At 40.9% G+C, this 18457-nt stretch overlaps 1 protein-coding gene across 5 annotated transcripts in view; it reads right to left on the reverse strand.

The window, feature by feature from the left end:
• Dock4 (dedicator of cytokinesis 4) overlaps nt 1-18457 on the reverse strand; it is a 433717-nt gene that overhangs the window by 165177 nt on the left and 250083 nt on the right. For all 5 annotated transcript variants that reach the window (XM_074065045.1, XM_074065044.1, XM_074065046.1 and 2 more), the window contains exons 13-14: nt 12219-12344; nt 83-207 (exon numbers count right to left, since the gene is read on the reverse strand). In XM_074065045.1, the coding sequence (XP_073921146.1) occupies nt 83-207; nt 12219-12344 (251 nt within the window). The remainder of the gene's footprint in view (nt 1-82; nt 208-12218; nt 12345-18457) is intronic.

The following is an 18457-nucleotide window of genomic DNA, read 5'->3' on the forward strand; positions in this document are numbered from 1 at the left end:
TACTGCAAATCAGAGATTAACCGGTCAGATTAAAGATGAAGCAAAAGCAATATGCAGCACTGCCACTCCAAAAACTACCCACCTTTAGGGTCTGGCCACTGCTGTCTACGATGAACATGGTAACGTCCACATTTCTGGCCACATTCTTCCCTCCTTTCTCAAATTCTCCCCTTTCTATGGTGATATACAAATCATTCCTCATCTCACCTATTAGGAAAGAGAAATTAAAACCATGATGCATATTTAGGAAATGTAATAAAGTACTCTTCTGAGAGATACTTTAGTTTAAAACACATCCTGTCCCATGATGCATATAAAAGTACAAGTGTGATGTAGTCTTGCAAAAGGTCTCCACCCTGACTGCCAGAACCTGAGAAGAGTAAGAGACCCTCTGCGAGTCTGAACTGCAGTGCTGCCAAAGTGCACGTAGGAGGTGAGCACTGGGACTGGGTAGGATGGTGGGCTCACCATTTTTCAACATTTCCCTCATTTCATTTATGAGGCGTGATTACCAAATGACAGCCTAGCGGAGGTGGTTTGTAGAAACCGGTATTATTACTTTATAGTCAAAACACTTTAGAGCAGAAGAAATGATAGAGGACAGTAAAGAGTACAATTCCAACTTAGATCTTTTCCAAAGTTCACAAACAAAATGATCTCCCTGCTGGAAGAATCCAGACTACTTCCCTTTGAACACAGAGGTGGAACAATTCAGCCCTACAGACAAATGCAGTATTTCATAACATCAACCTGTAAAGCAAATGAGAAGGGCCCTAGATTCAAACTGACATTTTTGAAGTACACATAAACCATCCATATTTTCCTGTTGGTGATTTACATAACCTGAATGCTTTTTAATCTTACCACTTTCTTATTACTGTAAGAAAAAAAAGAGAAAAGTTTGATGACAATGAGCAAACTTAGGCAAATGGGCTACAATCATGCTTCTGCCTCTCCTGTAAGAACTCAATGGCCAAGGGAGAGAAAATAAATAAATAAATAAATAAATAAATGAAGTGCCACCACTAGAAAGTTTTTTGAAGGTAAATGTTGATGAATGGCAAAGTTGAATTGCTTTTACTTAGTATAGCTTTCGAACATTTAAAATAAAAAAAGTAATTTTGTTTTTGAGAAAGGTTTTCACTACGCAGCTCAGGCTGGCTTTGAACTTGAGATCCTCAATCTTCCAGTGCTGGGATTACAGGAACTGCTGGGATTACAGAAAGTGCTGGGATTACAAGTGTGCACCATTATGCCCAGCATTGTTTTCTAATTAAAGATCAAGAACAAAAAAATCCTCCCACAAGGAAGCAAAAGTCAAAATAATGATACAATTACGTTCACAGCTTGGAGTTTTATCTACAAAACTTCCTGATGAGAGTGCCACAGGTCTCCAATACCACAGGGGTATGAAGCATCCCTGATCACCTTCCTCACAAAGACCAATTTCTTATGATGCTACTGTTCCAAGTGACCTGGGCTGACAAGAAAACAAATGTGCATAAAATAGATGAACAAATTCTAAAAAGAAACAAATTTTAATGCTAAAATTAAGCCATCATCCTTCACAAAGAGCATACAAGACATACATTAGAGGAAACAATTAATACAGAGGTCTCTGGCTTATGAATTTCATGATACTCAGAAGCTCATAAAGACCAACTCAGGGCAATGGAGGGGTAGTTTAAGAACCTTTGAGGTGCTTGAGGTAGAGCATCTGCCTCACAAGTGTGAAGACCTGAGTTCAAGCCCTACTACTACAGAAAGCAAACAAACAAGTAAACAAAAAGCAACTTGGGAGAGCAAGGAATTTAGAAGTTCAGGAGAAAAGCTATATTTCAACAGCATATTTAGGTACTTTGAATATATCCATGTTTTTCAATTTTTAGTGAATGGCCCAGTTTGCTAGATTTTTTTTTTATAACCCATTTCATTTTATTCCTGCACAGATTGGTGGTAAGAGACTGGCTCCAGGAGTTCTCATGGACACCAAAATTCATGGAAGCTCAAGCCCCTTGTATAAACTGGTGAAATGTCTGCATCTAATCTACACACATTCTCCCCTATACTAAAACACCTCTGAGTTGCTCATATCTAATGCAACGTACATGCTATATCGTTGTCATTCTGTAATAGTTAAGGAAAATGACAAGACAAAATCTGTACACGTTCAATGTGGAGATCATTTCTTTTCTGAATATTTTCAATTCATGTTGGTTGAATCCATGGATGTGGTACCTATTAACACAGAGGGTCAACAGCATGCCCTTTTCACTGGGCACACCAAACACCCCCTTAATGTTATTTATTTTAAAAATTCAATTACAGAATGAACAGCAACAAATTTTATCCTCTGAATTAAGCAACTTCAAGAAATAAAAGAACTCTGGTACCCTAATGACCTGTGCACATGCTCCATCGGGGGAGTGTGGAGAGTATATTTTTTTTGGTTTTTGGTGGTACTACAGTTTGAACTTAGGGCTTCCCACTTGCTTGGCAGGTGCTCTACTGTTTGACCCATGCCTCCAGCCCTTTCTGCTCTGGTTATTTTGAAGATAGGGTCTCACTTTTTGTCTAAGCTGACCTGGACTGTGATCCTCCAATCCTCCTATTTGTACTTTCCTGGATAACTGAGATAACGGCACACATCACTGTGCCCAGTCATTGGTTGAGATGGGGCCTCATGAACTTATTGTCATGGACTTGTACCATAATCCTCCTGATCTCTACCTCCCAAGAAGCTAGGATTACAGGCATTACTACCAGGCTGGGAGGATATTCTTGACAACAGTTTTCCCACTACCAGGTTTGGCAGGTACAAAAATCAAAAGATGTGAGCTAGCATTAGCAAAATCCTCTTACTTCTTAGAGTGGTAACACATCTACAGATAGATTATCAACCATACACTGACTAATGGGAAGTACAGCTCCAGGGGTTTTTACCTAAGGAATTTCTTGTAATAAGTAATTAGCTTGTCCAGGCCACGTGGGGGTTAGCTATCCTGCAAAATGAGGATTCAGTGGTTTCCACTCTTGTCTGCATGAAGGCCATAGCCCCTCCAACTTCAGCAAGGTAAGAGGGAGGAGGGATGTCGGTGAGGCAACTTGTTCCCATGCCTGCAGGCTAAGCCCCAAGGAGAGAAGCAGGGGGTGCACTGACAGCATCACAAAATTCTTCCCCTACATTTTCAAACAATGACCGGCTGAGCACCTCCTGTGTACCAGATCTATTATTCTAGGCCCAGTAGATTCAGCCATAAACAAAGCCAAATTTCTAGATTCCAGTAGAGGCAGTCAGTTCTTTAATAAATAAGTAAAATGTACAGCATACTGTGGGATGATTTGTGTTGTGGATAAAAGAAAGACAGAGAAAGGGGGAAGAGAATATTCACTGGGACAGAGGAGGAGATGTAAGTTTCAACAGGCTAATGAGAGGTGGTCTCATGAGAATATCAGAGACCTAGTAAACTGAGGTGCCTACACGGGGCAACCTCACAAAGACATCAGATTCTCAAGCCGATCCACAAAGCCTAGTTAGCTCATGAGTTAGCTGGACTCTCCTCTTTCTCTTTTACAAAAGAGATTCTGAATTCAAATATGCCTGAAGGCTGTACAGTCATAGGACAATCAGAATAAGGCAATCTAGGTTCTAGTCTTGGCTACTGCTACTCTGTGACCTAAGCCTAGAAAGGACAACAGAAACCTGTGGGACTCGGGTTTTTCTACTATTTGGATGGGAGTTGAAGCTGGCACATGCTGGTAACCCCAGCTAGGCAAGAGGCAGAGATGAAGGATCACGGTTGGAGTCCAGCCTAGGCAAAAATGCTAGCAAGACCCTATCTCAAAAAACAAGGTGTGTGTGTGATGGCAAAAGCCTGCAATCCTGGCGAGGTGTGTGGCTTGCCTAGCAAATGCAAGGCCCTGAGTTAAAACCCCAGTACTAAGAAAAACAGATGGGAGCTGAGTAAACATGGGAAGGACAGGGTGACATGGTTGTACTGCACTGTTTTTATGCTTCACAGAAGACAGATGCTTTCATATTCTGCTTCATACCTGTCACTATTCCTCTGACCCCTTTATCTATTGCAAATCTTTCAGACTAAACAAGGTTCCTTTGGAAAGAGCCCATGACGAGAAGAACAGCTCTCCTACATGGTATTCCACATATGCCTCTCCCCAGGAATTTTGCAGCTTGCTCTGTTCCAACACTCAGAGGTGCCACGTTTTGCCAAAACACGCAGAAGGATAAAGTTGAACAAGTGCTAATTAAAATCAATGCACTTGAGGGGCTCTGGAGAAAACTAGTAAGCCCACATGGTGTTAGGAAAGCATCATGGGTAATTAAGAGAGAAACCATACAATGAGTACGAAGCGGAGTCACGGCACCAGTGTGAAAAGCTATTTTTCTGACAGTGTTTATTAACACCTCACACCTCTCAAACTCATTACTCTGTAAATCTGCTGTGCATGACTCTCCTCTCTGTAGCAGGCCCGCTGGCTGGGGGACCTGAACATGTGGAAGACTTCTCTATTGTAGGCAAGGTAAAGACAAGGCCCCTGTGATCTGAACAAAGTCAAAAGCACTCAGTGACCCCAGGCAAATGGGCCAGAGGTTTCCATCCTGAAGCTGTCCCATAATGCTTTGGACCAGGCACAGAGTGCACCATCACTACGTCACGTACACCACTGCACGGAGCCGCAGGGGCTAGCCCAGGACTTACCTGAGCATTTGTTAAAGATTATGAAGCTGGAAGGAAACTTTCCTTTGTTAAAAAACCAAAGACAATACGTAAATGAGTGAGGGATTTTGTGGACTTAGAAGACTGACCTTGCTGCTGCTGCCGCTGGCAATGATGGTGACAATAACACAGGTTGAACATCCCCAATCTGAAAATCTGAAGCTTTTTTTTTTAATGGTGGGGCTGGAGTTTGAACTTAGGGCTTCCCACTTATAAAGCAGGTACTCTACTGCTTGAGCCACATCTCTAGTCCATTTTACATGGTTATTTTGGAGATGGGGGTCTTGTGAACTATTTGCTTGGGCTAGCTTCAAACTGTGATCCTCCTGATTTCAGCTTTGATTGCAGGCATGAGCCACCAACCCCCAATAACCTGAAGCTTTTTGGGCACTGACATGATACTCAAAAATTTAAGACTGCAGGGCAGGATGTGCTGGCTCACTCTCATAATTTCAGCTACTTGGAGATAGGAGGATCAAGGCTCAAGGCCAGCCTGATCAAAATAAAATTAGTGAGACCCTACCTTACCGAACAAGCTGGACTGGGTGATGTATAGCTATAATCCCAGTTATGTGAGAGGCAGATGTAGGAGGATCACGGCCTGAGGCTAGCCCTGGGCAAAAGTGCAAAATCCTATCTGAAAAATAACTAAAGCATAAAGGCTGAGTGTGTTGCTCAAGTGTTAAAATGCCTGCCTAGCAAGCATATGGCCCCGTGTTCAAACCCTAGTACTACCCCTCCAAACAGAAAAGTTAAGGTTTCTGACTTTTATTTTAGTGATACTAAACCAGGATAGCTGTCTTAAACAAACAAAAATGACTTTTTTAAAAAAATGGAGAACAGGAAGGCAAAACAGGTCCTGTCTGGGGGTTGGCAGCAGCGGGATGGGGAAGGATAGAAGAAAAGGGTTTAGGAGAGTGAGTATGATGGAAATATTACGTACTCATGCATGAAAATGGGAAAATGAGGCCTGTTGAAACTATTCTAAGAAGGGAGGAGCGGGGGATAAAGGAGAATGATGGAGAAGGTGAATTCAACTATGACATATTGTAAGTACTTTTGTACATGTCACACTGTATCCCCAGTATAACAATAATATAATAAATAAACTAAGTTTTATTAAAGTGTGAACTGTAAAACCACCAGAAGAGACCTCGAGGAGGAAACTCATCCTCTGCACAGAATGCTGGACTGGATGTTCCTTCATGTGTGGTACAAAGAACAGCCACACCTCCTTTCTGAAGATGCAGGCTCTAATTCCTGGAACCTATGAGCTTGTTCTCTCATGTGGCAGGAGGAACTGTACAGATGTGACTAAATCAAAGATCCTGAAACAGGGAGATTTTCATGGGTCATTGGGATGGATTCAGTCAATAAAGGGCCTTTAAAAAGGAGGTAGAAGAGTCAAGAGTAAGGAGGGAGATGTGATAATGGAAGCCAAGTTTGGCATGGCATAAGGACCATGAGCTACAGAGTGCCGTGGCCTCCACAAGCTGGACAGGCACAGAAAGAGATTCTCCCCTAGAGCCATCAGAAGAAATGTAGCCCTTCCATCATAACAATTTTAGCCTGGTGAGACTTGAACAAACTGACATTTGTATTGTCTGCCATAGCCACCTTGCTTGTGGTTATTTGTTACAGTACCCACAGGAAGCTAATACAGTGTACCTTCCACACTCAAGCTTCTCTCACTTTAAGGAGGAAGAGAGGACAAAATTCACAAATAACCACAGAAAGAAAAAATATGTCTAGATGGGCTGATAAATTAACTAATGTTATACTTCATCTTTCTCACAGAGTACCCTTCAGTAACACCTACCAATGTCATTTCCTCTCTCTTTTGCTGTTTTCCTTTGTTTTTAGGAGTGTATTAGGAGATACTTAACTTTGGGAGGGTAATTTTTAAAGTTTTACTTAGGATGTTCAAATATTCATGGATAATGAGTAGAGCAACACCCATGACAGGCTCTTCAGAACAGTTGTTCACGGAGTCAGGAGCAGCAGTGGGCTGGGCTCCCTGTGGCCTGTGACACTCTGGCAAAAGGTGATCTGGATGGGCCAGGTGGGGAAAGGCTTATGAAGAAAGTAGCTTCATAAGTTGGGAGGCACCACCTTTTCCCCTAGTCTGACCTGTGGCTGGAAGATGACCTCAGGGTGATATGGGAGAACCGTAGTCTCATCTCCCTCCACTCCCAGTGGCATTCTGTGGCTGAAACAACCCCATCTCTTTGCATGGTCATGTCTAAGCTAAGCCGTTGCCCCTAGATGGGGGAAGCTCAGTGACCATGACTGAGGGTTGGTGTGCTTTGGTTAAATTTAGAATACATTTTTTATGGACAATTAAATCATACCATATTAGCTACAATGTACTTTCTCTAAAAGAAGCATTGCCCCTGGATTAATTCCATCTGTTGATGTGTACTTCTTTATTAGGAAGTAGTAAAGAATAACACTTGTGTTTAAAAGAATGAAATTGCTTGCTATCTTAACCATGAGGCAAACATATACATAATATTCTTCTTATTCCAGCCCAGTAAGTCACTATTTAGTCAAATTACTTACAAAATAAAGTTAAACATTGAGATCAATATCAAAGACAGTCCCCAAATCTCAATCCTTTCCTCCCCCATCACTCCACCATTTTTACTTTATTCTTTGTAGGGTTAGAAGCTTCAAAGGTCTACAAAAAGCACCAGAAGGCATTAATGATGGACTCCCAAACAAAAAGTGACAGTTCAACTGATCCCTTTGTGGGAGCAAGTCTCTAGGGGAACAGGGTACAGGCAGGAAAGATCATGACAGAGATGTGGAAAGCGTTACCTAGAATCATCAGCTTGAGTTAGAATGGGTGTTCAAGGTGGGGAGACACAGTCAGACCTTCTGTGACCCTGAAGACACATCAGTCAGCTTTGTTCCAAAATGTCTGGTGAATGGAAACTTAGACCCTCTTAGTACTCAGCACTGGCCCAGCCTGCTTGCACAGAGTCTGTTAAGGCATTTAGTGTTTAGGGCCAGGCTGTCCAGTGCTGTGACTGCTGCCACATGTAGACGAGCATTTGAAATGTGACTTGGCTGCAAATGTCCATTACTCACTATCTTACAGAGACTGAGGCTGAAAAACAGCAAAGTAACTCATCAGAAATCTTTACATGGATTACCTACTAAAATGATAGGTAAATAACACTAAGCAAATGTTAAAACAAATTTTCTCTTTTTCTTACTTTTTCAAAAGTGGTTACTAGTTAGTTTTAAATTATATCACGGCTCACTTTGTATTTCTAAGAGAGAGCACTACCTTAAATATTTTTGCTGCTCTCCCTCTCACAGGCTCAAAGAGCAGACCATGAAATCCTCCTCAGTTCCCATTTGGCTAGTGGGTCACAGTGACAGAGAGTCTCAGAAATGACTTTTCTTAGTTGGAAACAGATATCCTAAGAAATCAAGTGCTGAATGATTGTCCCTTGACTCACAGAAGGGTCGAGAGGATTTCACTATAGCTCAAAAGCACAAAAGCAGACATTTCTTTACACTGGGTGATAAGACTACCCGTGTATCCAATAGTGACAACAAGGGGAGAATTTCTGCCACCACGCTTTCCTGTTTCAAAAAGGGTTAGGCATTGATTACACCTGGTGATGTTTAAAAACAGTTCTGTGTGTGTTCCCGTCTATGTCAAGGGCAGTAATTGATTTTGTAGAAAGGCAGTGCTGTGCTGATAAACTTTATAAGCACATGCCCTCACCTGTCCAGTCCCCTATCAGAACACTACAGATGCGAATTAACTCTGAAGGACAAGTCTAAAAAATAGAAAGAGAAAAAAAAAAAGGTCAGGCTAGCAGCCTGCCCCTGTAACATTGTGATCAGAAATGTAGGACATTTGGGCTGGCCATGTGGCTCAAGTGGTGGAGCACCTGCCTAGCAAGCACCAGGTCCTGAGTTCAAACCTCAGTACTGCCAAAAAAACATATCAGAAATACTGTGCAGAAATACTTTCTTACTGAAGCACTCAACTCAGGTTTGTACTCAGCCCCTGAAAATATCAAAGGGAAACAGAGCAATGACTACATGCTTCCCAGTATAAAATTTCTAGTGAGTTTTAAAATTGTTTTCAGTTCTTACGTAAATATCTGTATCTCTCTCTTCTCCATCTAATATTGAAGTTTAAGAAGTCAAAGAAGGAGAAAAGAAAATGAGTGGTTTTTACAAAACTCTTTTGTGGTCCTCAGCAATGCAGATCTGTGTCTGGAAGGACTGTTTCCCTGGACTGCGGGAACCATGCACTGGAACGCGGTGCTAGGAAGGGAGAGAGGCAAGCCTTCTTCCCCAGAAAGCTCATTCCGTGATTACAGCCAGACAAAGTGGCGTGCATACAGTACCCCCCAAACAAGCTCATTGGCCAGTGAAGTGTCATCTTGCTTTGGATTTTTCCATTTCTCAAAGATACTGCCCAGAGGCCAAGAAGAACTCTAGCAGCTGGCTGTATTCTGCTCTAAAATATGTTTTTTATATTAGATTTGCCCATCAATTTGCTTCCCAGTGGGATGAATTTCTTTCTCTTTTGTTGAAGAGGAAATCCCGGTTATTTATAGCAACTAGAGGAAATAACGAGCGGCTGCAAGAGCCACAGAATAGCATGCCACCAAGTAAACAGATCGACAATCATTTTCAACAATAGTGGCGTGAGATGCTTGGACAGACCGGGTCGCCAAGCTGGGTCGGGGTCATCTCAGGAAAACTTCCAGGATGTTCTTAGGCCTTCCTGCATGAACGGATTTCAATCAAGAGATCACAAAATGATGCGGAGGGCAATAGTGTTCATTTTAGGTCTTTATTTTCAGCAATCCTATCATCGGGTCTCAGAGCCGTGACAAGTGCCTCGTCAGACACAGCTTCCTATGCTTGCTTTAAACGAGTGGCTTTTAAAAAGCACCATGAACATCTTCAGACTATTCCATCTGGTGTGTTTTTATTCTCCCTTTTCTTGATTGTGGAGGTAGGGTATGTAACAGTGAAATACTAACACTTACTATGTTTATTATCTTCTAACATGTAAATAAAAGAGTAAAAGCAGTTTTTAAATTTGTGTGTTTTGGGTTTTTGAGACAGGGTCTTGCTATCAGAGATTGGCCTGGAAATCCCTATGTATCCTTGGCTGGCATCAAACCCACAATCCTCCTGCCTCAGTCTCCCAAGTGCGAGATCATAGGCATGTACCACCATGTCTGGCTCTCTTTGTCTCTATGGAAGATCTAAAACATGGTGAGGCCCTTTTATAATAAAATTCAGTGGCTGATAAAAATTCATTTTTTGATTTATAAAACAAGGGCAGAACATGTCAAAAATTTTTATTAAGTACAAGCTACAATGAACTGCACAGCTTAGTACTATTCTGAGTTAAGATTAGGAGGCTTGAATATGAAGAAAAAGAAAGACAAAGATAAAGACAGAAAGGAAATGAGAAAGAAAGCAAGAGGGCTACACACACGACAGACAGATGGGCACAGACAGAACCACAGCTTGCTAAGACAATCCCACCTGATCGCAGTCCTCTACCCCAGAACAGTGTGAAATCTCTAGACCCTGCGCACCCTTGGCTCACGACTAAATGACAATTAATTTTTTTGGTTTTAGCTTTTAAGCTTCCAAAATTTTGAAGTCTCCTCTGTCATAAATTCTGACCTTCACAGAATTTTCAAAGTTAAAAGTGTTTGGAATGTAGTTTCACTTTATTGCTGGAGATTACACTGCATCACCTCCCCATAGAATGCAGGTGATTTCTCCGGACACGGAGGAAAGCCATGACTCAGGCGAAGGGGCTGGGGAGTATTAGCTTTGAAGGTCCTGCCCAGGAAACGTCAGATAAAACCCTTCAAACAGAGAGGACTTCTGTCTCTCCTCTGTTCTCTCAGCCCTTCCGATTGCTCTGTGTCTCTTCCCATTGACCAAACCCTAAGCTCATTCTCGTCAGCTCTACTGCTAACTCTGTGGGCCACGCCATGACCCCACTCCCCTGGACTACCTCCCAAACCCCTCAGCTGCTCTCCTGCTTCTATCCTGCTCTCCTGTATTCCTCTTAGGTACGATCTCCATAAAGCAACCTCAGTGGGTGACATCATCTCACCTCTGCTTGAAGTCCTCTAGCTATACCCTTCCTCTTTTGCAGAAAAGCACGATTGTTCAGTGTGACTTACACACTAACCCCTGACATGGTTTCCCTCTTCCCACCCCAGTGCCAGCCCCATCGCTTTATTCTGGCAACTGGCTTTCTTGTAGTTCCTCAAACATGCCAGGTACTCTGTTGCCTCAGGACCGTTGCACTGCATCCTGTGCCTGGAATGCTCTTCCCTGCCTCAGTTCCCCCTCTTCTTTTCGGTCTCTACACTTACTTTGCATGCTTACCTACATTAACTACTGACCTACAGTCTCACTGCCTCAAACCATCACCACTTCACATATCCCTTAGTCCTTACTTCCTTAGTTCACCTTAGCATTTATCATCTTTGAACATACATATTTTACTTACGCATTTGTTATAACTTTCTTTTTTAGAAAGTAAGCTCCACAAGAGAAGGGCTTTTTTTCTACTATGTTCACTACTGTTCCCCAATACCTGGAACAGTGCTGTGGCCCACAGGAAGTACTCAAAAATATCTGAAGAATGAATGAATTGATCTTTTAATTTTTGACCCTGGGCATTAAACTGATGCTCAACCCATGCCTGCTGCCTGAGCTAGACCAAGTCAGGCTAAATACACATTCTTTCTCATGAGCAAGCACACATTCCTGCACAGCTCATCAGGTTGAAGATAAAAACACTCAGAAAGCCCGGCATTGCTATAAGATGATAAAGGAGTCTGCTTTTAAATCTTATTTTGGTTGAGAGATAAGGACCGACTCACTGCAAAATTCATTAGTTTCAAAGAACTTGGCATTGATTTTACAAATGAACTCTCCTTAACTCTACCTTTTCCACTAAGAACACAAACACACTGGGGTAGCCTTTTTTGGGTGCTAATGTAGATCTGATTCATATATACAAACAGATCTAGAAAAGGTGTAGGAAGACATATGGTATTTGCATATGGCTACTTATTTACATATACAGACAGGCATTTGTGATGGAAAAACCCTCCCAAGAAACGCCAACTGTTGCTCAGTAACTGTTCTTATCAAAACCTGTAAGGATGTCCTCTAAGTGACTTCACCAACATTTTCCACAAAGTGATAAGATATTTTCAGGATGCAATCTCAGTTTTTGTTGTTATCATGGTCAGTCATGGCTGATACAAGCTACTCACCTTCAGATAATCACCATGTAAAGGCATATTTCTTTTAACAGTTTGCTTATTATCACACACTTCATTCTTCAGTATGGCCCATTTGAACTCATCGAAGATGACAAGTTGAAAAATTTCTCCAATGTCAAAAACAGACAATCTACCAGTATTTCCTCAATTTGGTACATCCCACGTCACTTACCAGGCATGATAATATTAGAAAAGCCCAACTTCCTTGTTATGGATACTCCATGAGAAAACACTGATGAGTATTCCCTTCTGATTTGCTCAATGTCTCCGTGCAGTAGCTGGAGGGAAACTGCTAACCCTAAAATAAGGAGAGGCATCCAAGTTAAAACCAAAAGGACGGGAATAGCAAGATAGGAACCAAAGTGCTTCAGTTCCTAGTACCAGACTTACGGTATCAGTTCTAAACCAAGGGTTCAAAGCCAACAGGAACTATGGAACAATTACCTAGACAACGCTTTCCAGTCACCAACACCTGAGTTCTCCCTCTTCACAGGGAGGCTCTCTGCAGTGGAAGAAAACCTGAGCCAAATGCTAAGAGGGGGAGGCCTGGCTTCTAGCCACACACTCTCTCCACCAGCCCCGGCCAAATGAAGCATGTCCCGTACCAAGCTCACTCCAGCCACGGATGCTGGGCAATGAGATCCAAACTGGAGTTTTAACTTCTTCCCCAACTCTGAAAGGCTTATGAATAATGACTTATCAAATACCAGATGCCCGAACATAAATCTTAAGACAAAAGGATTTTAAAGACATTCAGGGAGATTTTTTTCTTAAATTTAAGTAACAAAGATGATTATAATAAAACTAAAATACATTCTTATTGTGACAGATAGTAGAAATTCATAATGGCCTTATTTTCTACTGAGGAGAATTTAGTGCGATACAGGGCACTTTGACAAACGAGGAAATGTAGTCAGTAAAGTAGTAAAATTACGTTTTTCTTTTTTACCCCAATTAGACTGACATTATCACAGTGGGACATACAAAAGATAAGTGACACTTTTTCATATATAATTTCCCCAATTCTCAGGCAAGAACTACAAAAAAGAAATTAATGTCATACTGTGATTATGTTTGCATGTGTATTTCAAACACGCTACTTCTCTTTCAGCATTCTCCTTGATTTTTTCTTTTATTGTTTTAAAACAAGGACAAAAAGGTCCCTCACCTATGTGAGCTGCAGAAAATGAAATTTGTCAAAGGTGACTTACTTTCAAAAACTTTGTCATCATTAACATGAACTCGATGTAAAGTGAACTTTGTGGGTGGAGGGTGATACATTTGTCCCCTAAAAATCTTCAGTTTACTGGGAATCTGAGCTACTTGGGAGGTGGATATAAGGATGATCACAATTCCAGTTCAGCATGGACAAAAAGTTAGTGAGACCCTCATTTCAACAAATGGGCTAGGTGGTGATACCTGCCTGTGGTCCCAGCTATGCAAGAGACATAGGAGGATCGTGGTCTGAAGGCAGCCTGGGCAAAAACGTGAGATCCTATCTGAAAAATAACTGAACCAAAAAAGAGCTAGGGGTGTGGCTCAGGTGGCAGAGCATCCTCCTAGCAAGCTTGAACTTCCTAGTTCGAATCCTAGTAACTGCCAGTGGCAGTGAGGGGCGGGGAGGGAAGATCTTCAATGTGCACCATTACTCATCCCCATTTTTTGCTCTTAAGGTACACATTATGCACAGATATCACCCTCATCAATTTACAGCACTATAATACTCTTTAAAAACAAAGGCATAAGAATGATCACAATCAGTGCAGTGAAAAAAAATGCAAAGCCCATTTACGAGACATCTATGTTAGGCTCTTCTTTCTACTCTCCTTAATTTGTAATAGTAAGCAAACAGTGGTGATGAAAGCAGAGTTTTGTTGGTGTGTTTGCTTTCCAGGAGAGGGAAGAGAAAGGAAAGAAGGACCACCAGTATCCTGAGCTTTCCAGTGTGCACATCTAATGGAACATTTATCTCTGAGAGCTGTGTGTGCATTAAGCCTGGCAGGTAGGAAGAACATCAACTCTACATCCTATTTTTACCTAACCATCCCTTTTTACCTGCCATCCCTCCTCTGTCCACTTTGAGAAGGGTGACTGCAGACAGCAGAACAGAGGAGTGTCTGTCCTTCCACAGCCAAGTGGGATGAACTAGGGGAGGTGCCCTCTGGATAGTTTGATGCAGGTGACTCTCAGCACAGGTTTGGGACATTTTATTCGACCCTACTGATTCCTTTTGAAACCCAGAAGCAGAAGAACGAAGACAAACAAATGTGTGTGTTATAATCCATCTGCCCCAGCATCTACTTCTAACTCACACTTTCCCACTACCCCTATCTAACAGTGGTCCTTTGTTCTCCTTCCACTTCTGTCCTTTTGTCTTTGAAATACTCACACACAGCATCACTATTATTACAAGCATCACTGAGAGCTGGTATTTGTAGACTACCAGGGTGTGCCAGACAAGGTACATAATAAATAACAGGTCCTCTTGCTGAGGGTGGGGGACACTAAGAATCTTAGTGTACTACATGAGCCATGCTTTCAAACAGACAGTACAATAGATTTAACATAGTGCTTGAGATCCTGTGATTCTTACGAGTGAAGATCATTTTACTGAGACTTCTCATGGAAGGATATGATCAGATACTCACGACATTACATGGAGTGTATAAAGAAAGAAGAGGAAAAAAAATTCAACAGTGATGAGGAAACAGAGATCATGTTATTCAGAGGAGTTACTGGACCAAGGAAAGCTGACGAGGGTTCTTGTTTGCTCAATAGGAGCTGTCATTCATTTGACCACCAGTGAGGTTTTTTTTTTTTTAACATAAGATGAATTCTTTCTAGAGGATATGACAATAAGAAAGGCATATAGTCAGGGACAAAAGGAATCCTGAAGAAAATTAAAGAAGCTTCACAAAGGAGAAAATATGGGTAGAAAGAAAGACATGGGTAGAGGGAGAGTAGTAATGAGCAGAGAAAAATACATAAATGCTCTCTGGACAGTAAATACCAGAGAGAGGAGAGATACAAAAGGACGGCAGTGACCCAATTAAGAGACAGTAGACCAGGGTAACCATTCAGCAGATAAGGAAGGGAAATGCCAAAGTGATGGGAAAAACAGACAAAATAGTGTGGGGAAACAAGGAAAATACATCATTTAGGAGTTGGATGCATCCTAAATTTTGGCAAGTAGTTTTCATTTGTGTAGCCCAGTGGCAGGAACTGGTGAAGGTGGGATAATTGCTCTTTGGTGTTGATGGCTTTTCTCCAGAATGAGGAATTCAGTCAGGAGTTGGAAAAGGTCAGCTGGATGGGCGGATTGACCATAATATACAGGCTGTGCCCAAATCATCTCCACTTTCCACAAAGAAACCTCAGCATTTGACTAAAACAACAGAGACGGTATACTTTCAGGAAGACAAAAACAAAACAAAACAAAACAAAAAATGCTGCTAGTGGTGAGTCCATGGGACCGGCCAGCAAACAGACATTGGATTTCTATTTATTTTTTAATGAGGGAAATTTCTGATTCTATTTTTATAGTGATCATTAATTATCATGCCCACAATCAAGAGGTTGGATAAATGAGTTACCAAGACAGTAAGAAATAGTATAGTAAGACCAAGAAACTACTCATCACTATAAAGGAGAGACATCAAATATTTACACATTCCTTATAAAAAAAAAAAAGGCTAAACTCACAGACAGAAGCTGAGATTAGAATGATGGTTGCCATGGGCTGGATGGGGGTGGTGGATAACGGGTGGCTGGGGATATTTAATCAAAGGGTACAGATTTCAGTTAGACAGAGTGAGTAAATTCTGGAGATCTGTATCACAAGTGACCACAGTTAGGAATAAGGAAGTGTATAACTGAAATTGCCGAGAGTTTTTCTATTCCTACTTTTTTGTTTGTTTGTTTGTTTGAGACAAGGTCTCACGATGTAGCCAGGGGTGTCCTTAATCTCACAATCCTTCCTCAGATTTCCAAGTGCTGGGATTAAAGACATGCACTACCACAAGTGCCAAGAGAGGTCTTAGATGTTTTAACTTCAAAATGCAAGTTTGTGAGGTGGCACATACATTAATTGCCTTCATTTAATCATTTTACAATGTATACATAAATCAGAGCATCACATTGTATAACATAAACATATACAACTTTCACTGTCCATTACACTTAAATAAAGCCAGAAGAAAAAAAGACAAATATTTATTGATATACTCTGAAGATTAGCCCTTTCCTTTCAGTTCTACTCATTTGTGTACACAGCCTGTTCAAATAGCAGTATTTTTCATTCCATTCTCCTCCTTGCCATCCTACTTTATAGGTGAGGCCATTTCTGCTATCTCTGGAGGTAGAGCAACTTCTAAAATTTTATCTGCATGCTTTACTTTTGATTTTACCATGATTTTTGTTGTTGTTTCTGCTACAATTCAAAATGCTCACCGTGAGCAGCAGTAACTCATGGCATAAGGTAGAAGATGATACATACAGATGAACACAAAAGGGTTCTTGCTCTTAAAGAACTGAAATCTATTAATGAAAATAAGACCCACAAACATAAACAGAATGTACAGCAGAGTGAGTGGAATGGACAGCAAGAATATTGTAATGAGGAAAAATTATTACTGAAAGAATTTGCAAGTTGATGGAAAGATTTTTGATAATCACAAAATAAGCTGAAGAACCATATTAAATATTTAATTTTTATAAAACATATACTGCTTTATAATCACCTCTGACTCTTGATATAAACACCAAAAACGTCCTTGCTGTGAGAGAAATGTTCCTCTATGAGGAGAAATGTAACTATTAACTGAACTTTCATATCAGCCTAGATGTTTAAATCCTCAATCATAAAAACTTGATACCTAACTTAAAACAAAAGCATGGTCATTAATTCATCTGGAGTCTGCTACAAAGGAACATATTCATTATTAAGTTCAGCATACAGAGCAGTAATGTAGAAAAGAAAGACTTAAATCTGGTGGATTCTTTGGTAATTCTAATTTCATGGAAATTAAAGCTAACTCACTTTGTAAGATGCTTCCTTTTAAATTCATGGAATTCTGCACTTTTATATTTAAAATGGCAAGCACAGCATGATTTATAAGTAGCAGACAAAATTAATTTTAGACTACATCAGCCATTTTGCTACTAATGAACCAAATAACATGTAGCTGTGAATGTATAGCAATGCAAAAATAGAAAATCATGACAAATATATTCGCTAAATGTTATTATTCAGTGTGCAGTTTAAGAAGTACATGATACAGCTGCAAGATCTTGTCTAAATGCTAGCTTTGTGCTTTCGTTCCCACATCTGTAAAATAAAGGTAATGATGATACCGATTCCATAAAATACTTGCGTGATGCCTGGCGTGCAGAAAGTGCTCAAGCAGCTGGGACTGCTATAACTGCCAAGGCCACTGTTGGGATCCTATGCCATTGCCTCTCTTCTTAATCCTCCCTACTATGAATGTCAACAAATCAGCATGCACGAACACATGCTTCGAATTCCTGAAGTGCCGTACATAAAGAAAGAATTCTTGTAAATAGGTTTGCCCTCCTGCCACTAGATGAAGACCAGTGTTATAAGTAAGTTCTACGGAGGTTTCAAGGTCAAATCTATCAAGATCAACCCTGTACCGTGGAAGATGTGACAAAGTTGTAACTGACAAATACAAGTGGCAATGGGAACAGACAGACAGATGGGAAGAAGGTGAGACTGTCAATGATGTTAAGTGACAGACGCAGAACCATGGAGATGTTTAGCTTGAGGAGAGGTTATCTTATTGGCACAATTGTCTTGTGTTTTTCAGTTATCACCACTTTTCTTTTTCTTTTCTGGTGGTCCTAAAGGGTTGAACTCAGGACTTTGTTCTTTCTAGGCAGGTGCTCTATCACTTGAACCACACTCCCAAACCTTTTTGTGTTGGTTATTTTTGAGATAGGGGTTCATTTCATGCCCAGCCTTACTGGAATGTCTTCCTCCTATTTGTGCCTTCCCACACCACCTCACCCAGCCATTGGCTGAGATGGGTTCTTGCTAACTTTTTGCCCTGGCTGGCCTCAAACTGCAACCCTTCCCATCTCTGCCTCCCCAGTAGCTAAGCCACAGCACCTGGCCTTACCATGTTTTTTCTTTTTCATTTCTTCCCCTCTTCATTTCTATTCACTAAATGGATTGGATTTTATTTCCCATATTTTTTTCTTTCTATTATTATGGAAATTAACTATTCTAGTTCTGTTTTTAAATGTTTAACATAAATAACTGACTAAAGTCCTCTATTTAATCAGTATCTTGATTCTCTTCCTGAACAACTGTGGGGAACTTGGATCTTTGCAACTCTGAGGATGATATATTTTTAAACTATTGCTGTTTACAGTCAATGCTTATGTAGATTT

The sequence above is a fragment of the Castor canadensis genome, chromosome 2 (assembly GCF_047511655.1).
Source record: "Castor canadensis chromosome 2, mCasCan1.hap1v2, whole genome shotgun sequence".
Classification (NCBI taxonomy): domain Eukaryota; kingdom Metazoa; phylum Chordata; class Mammalia; order Rodentia; family Castoridae; genus Castor; species Castor canadensis.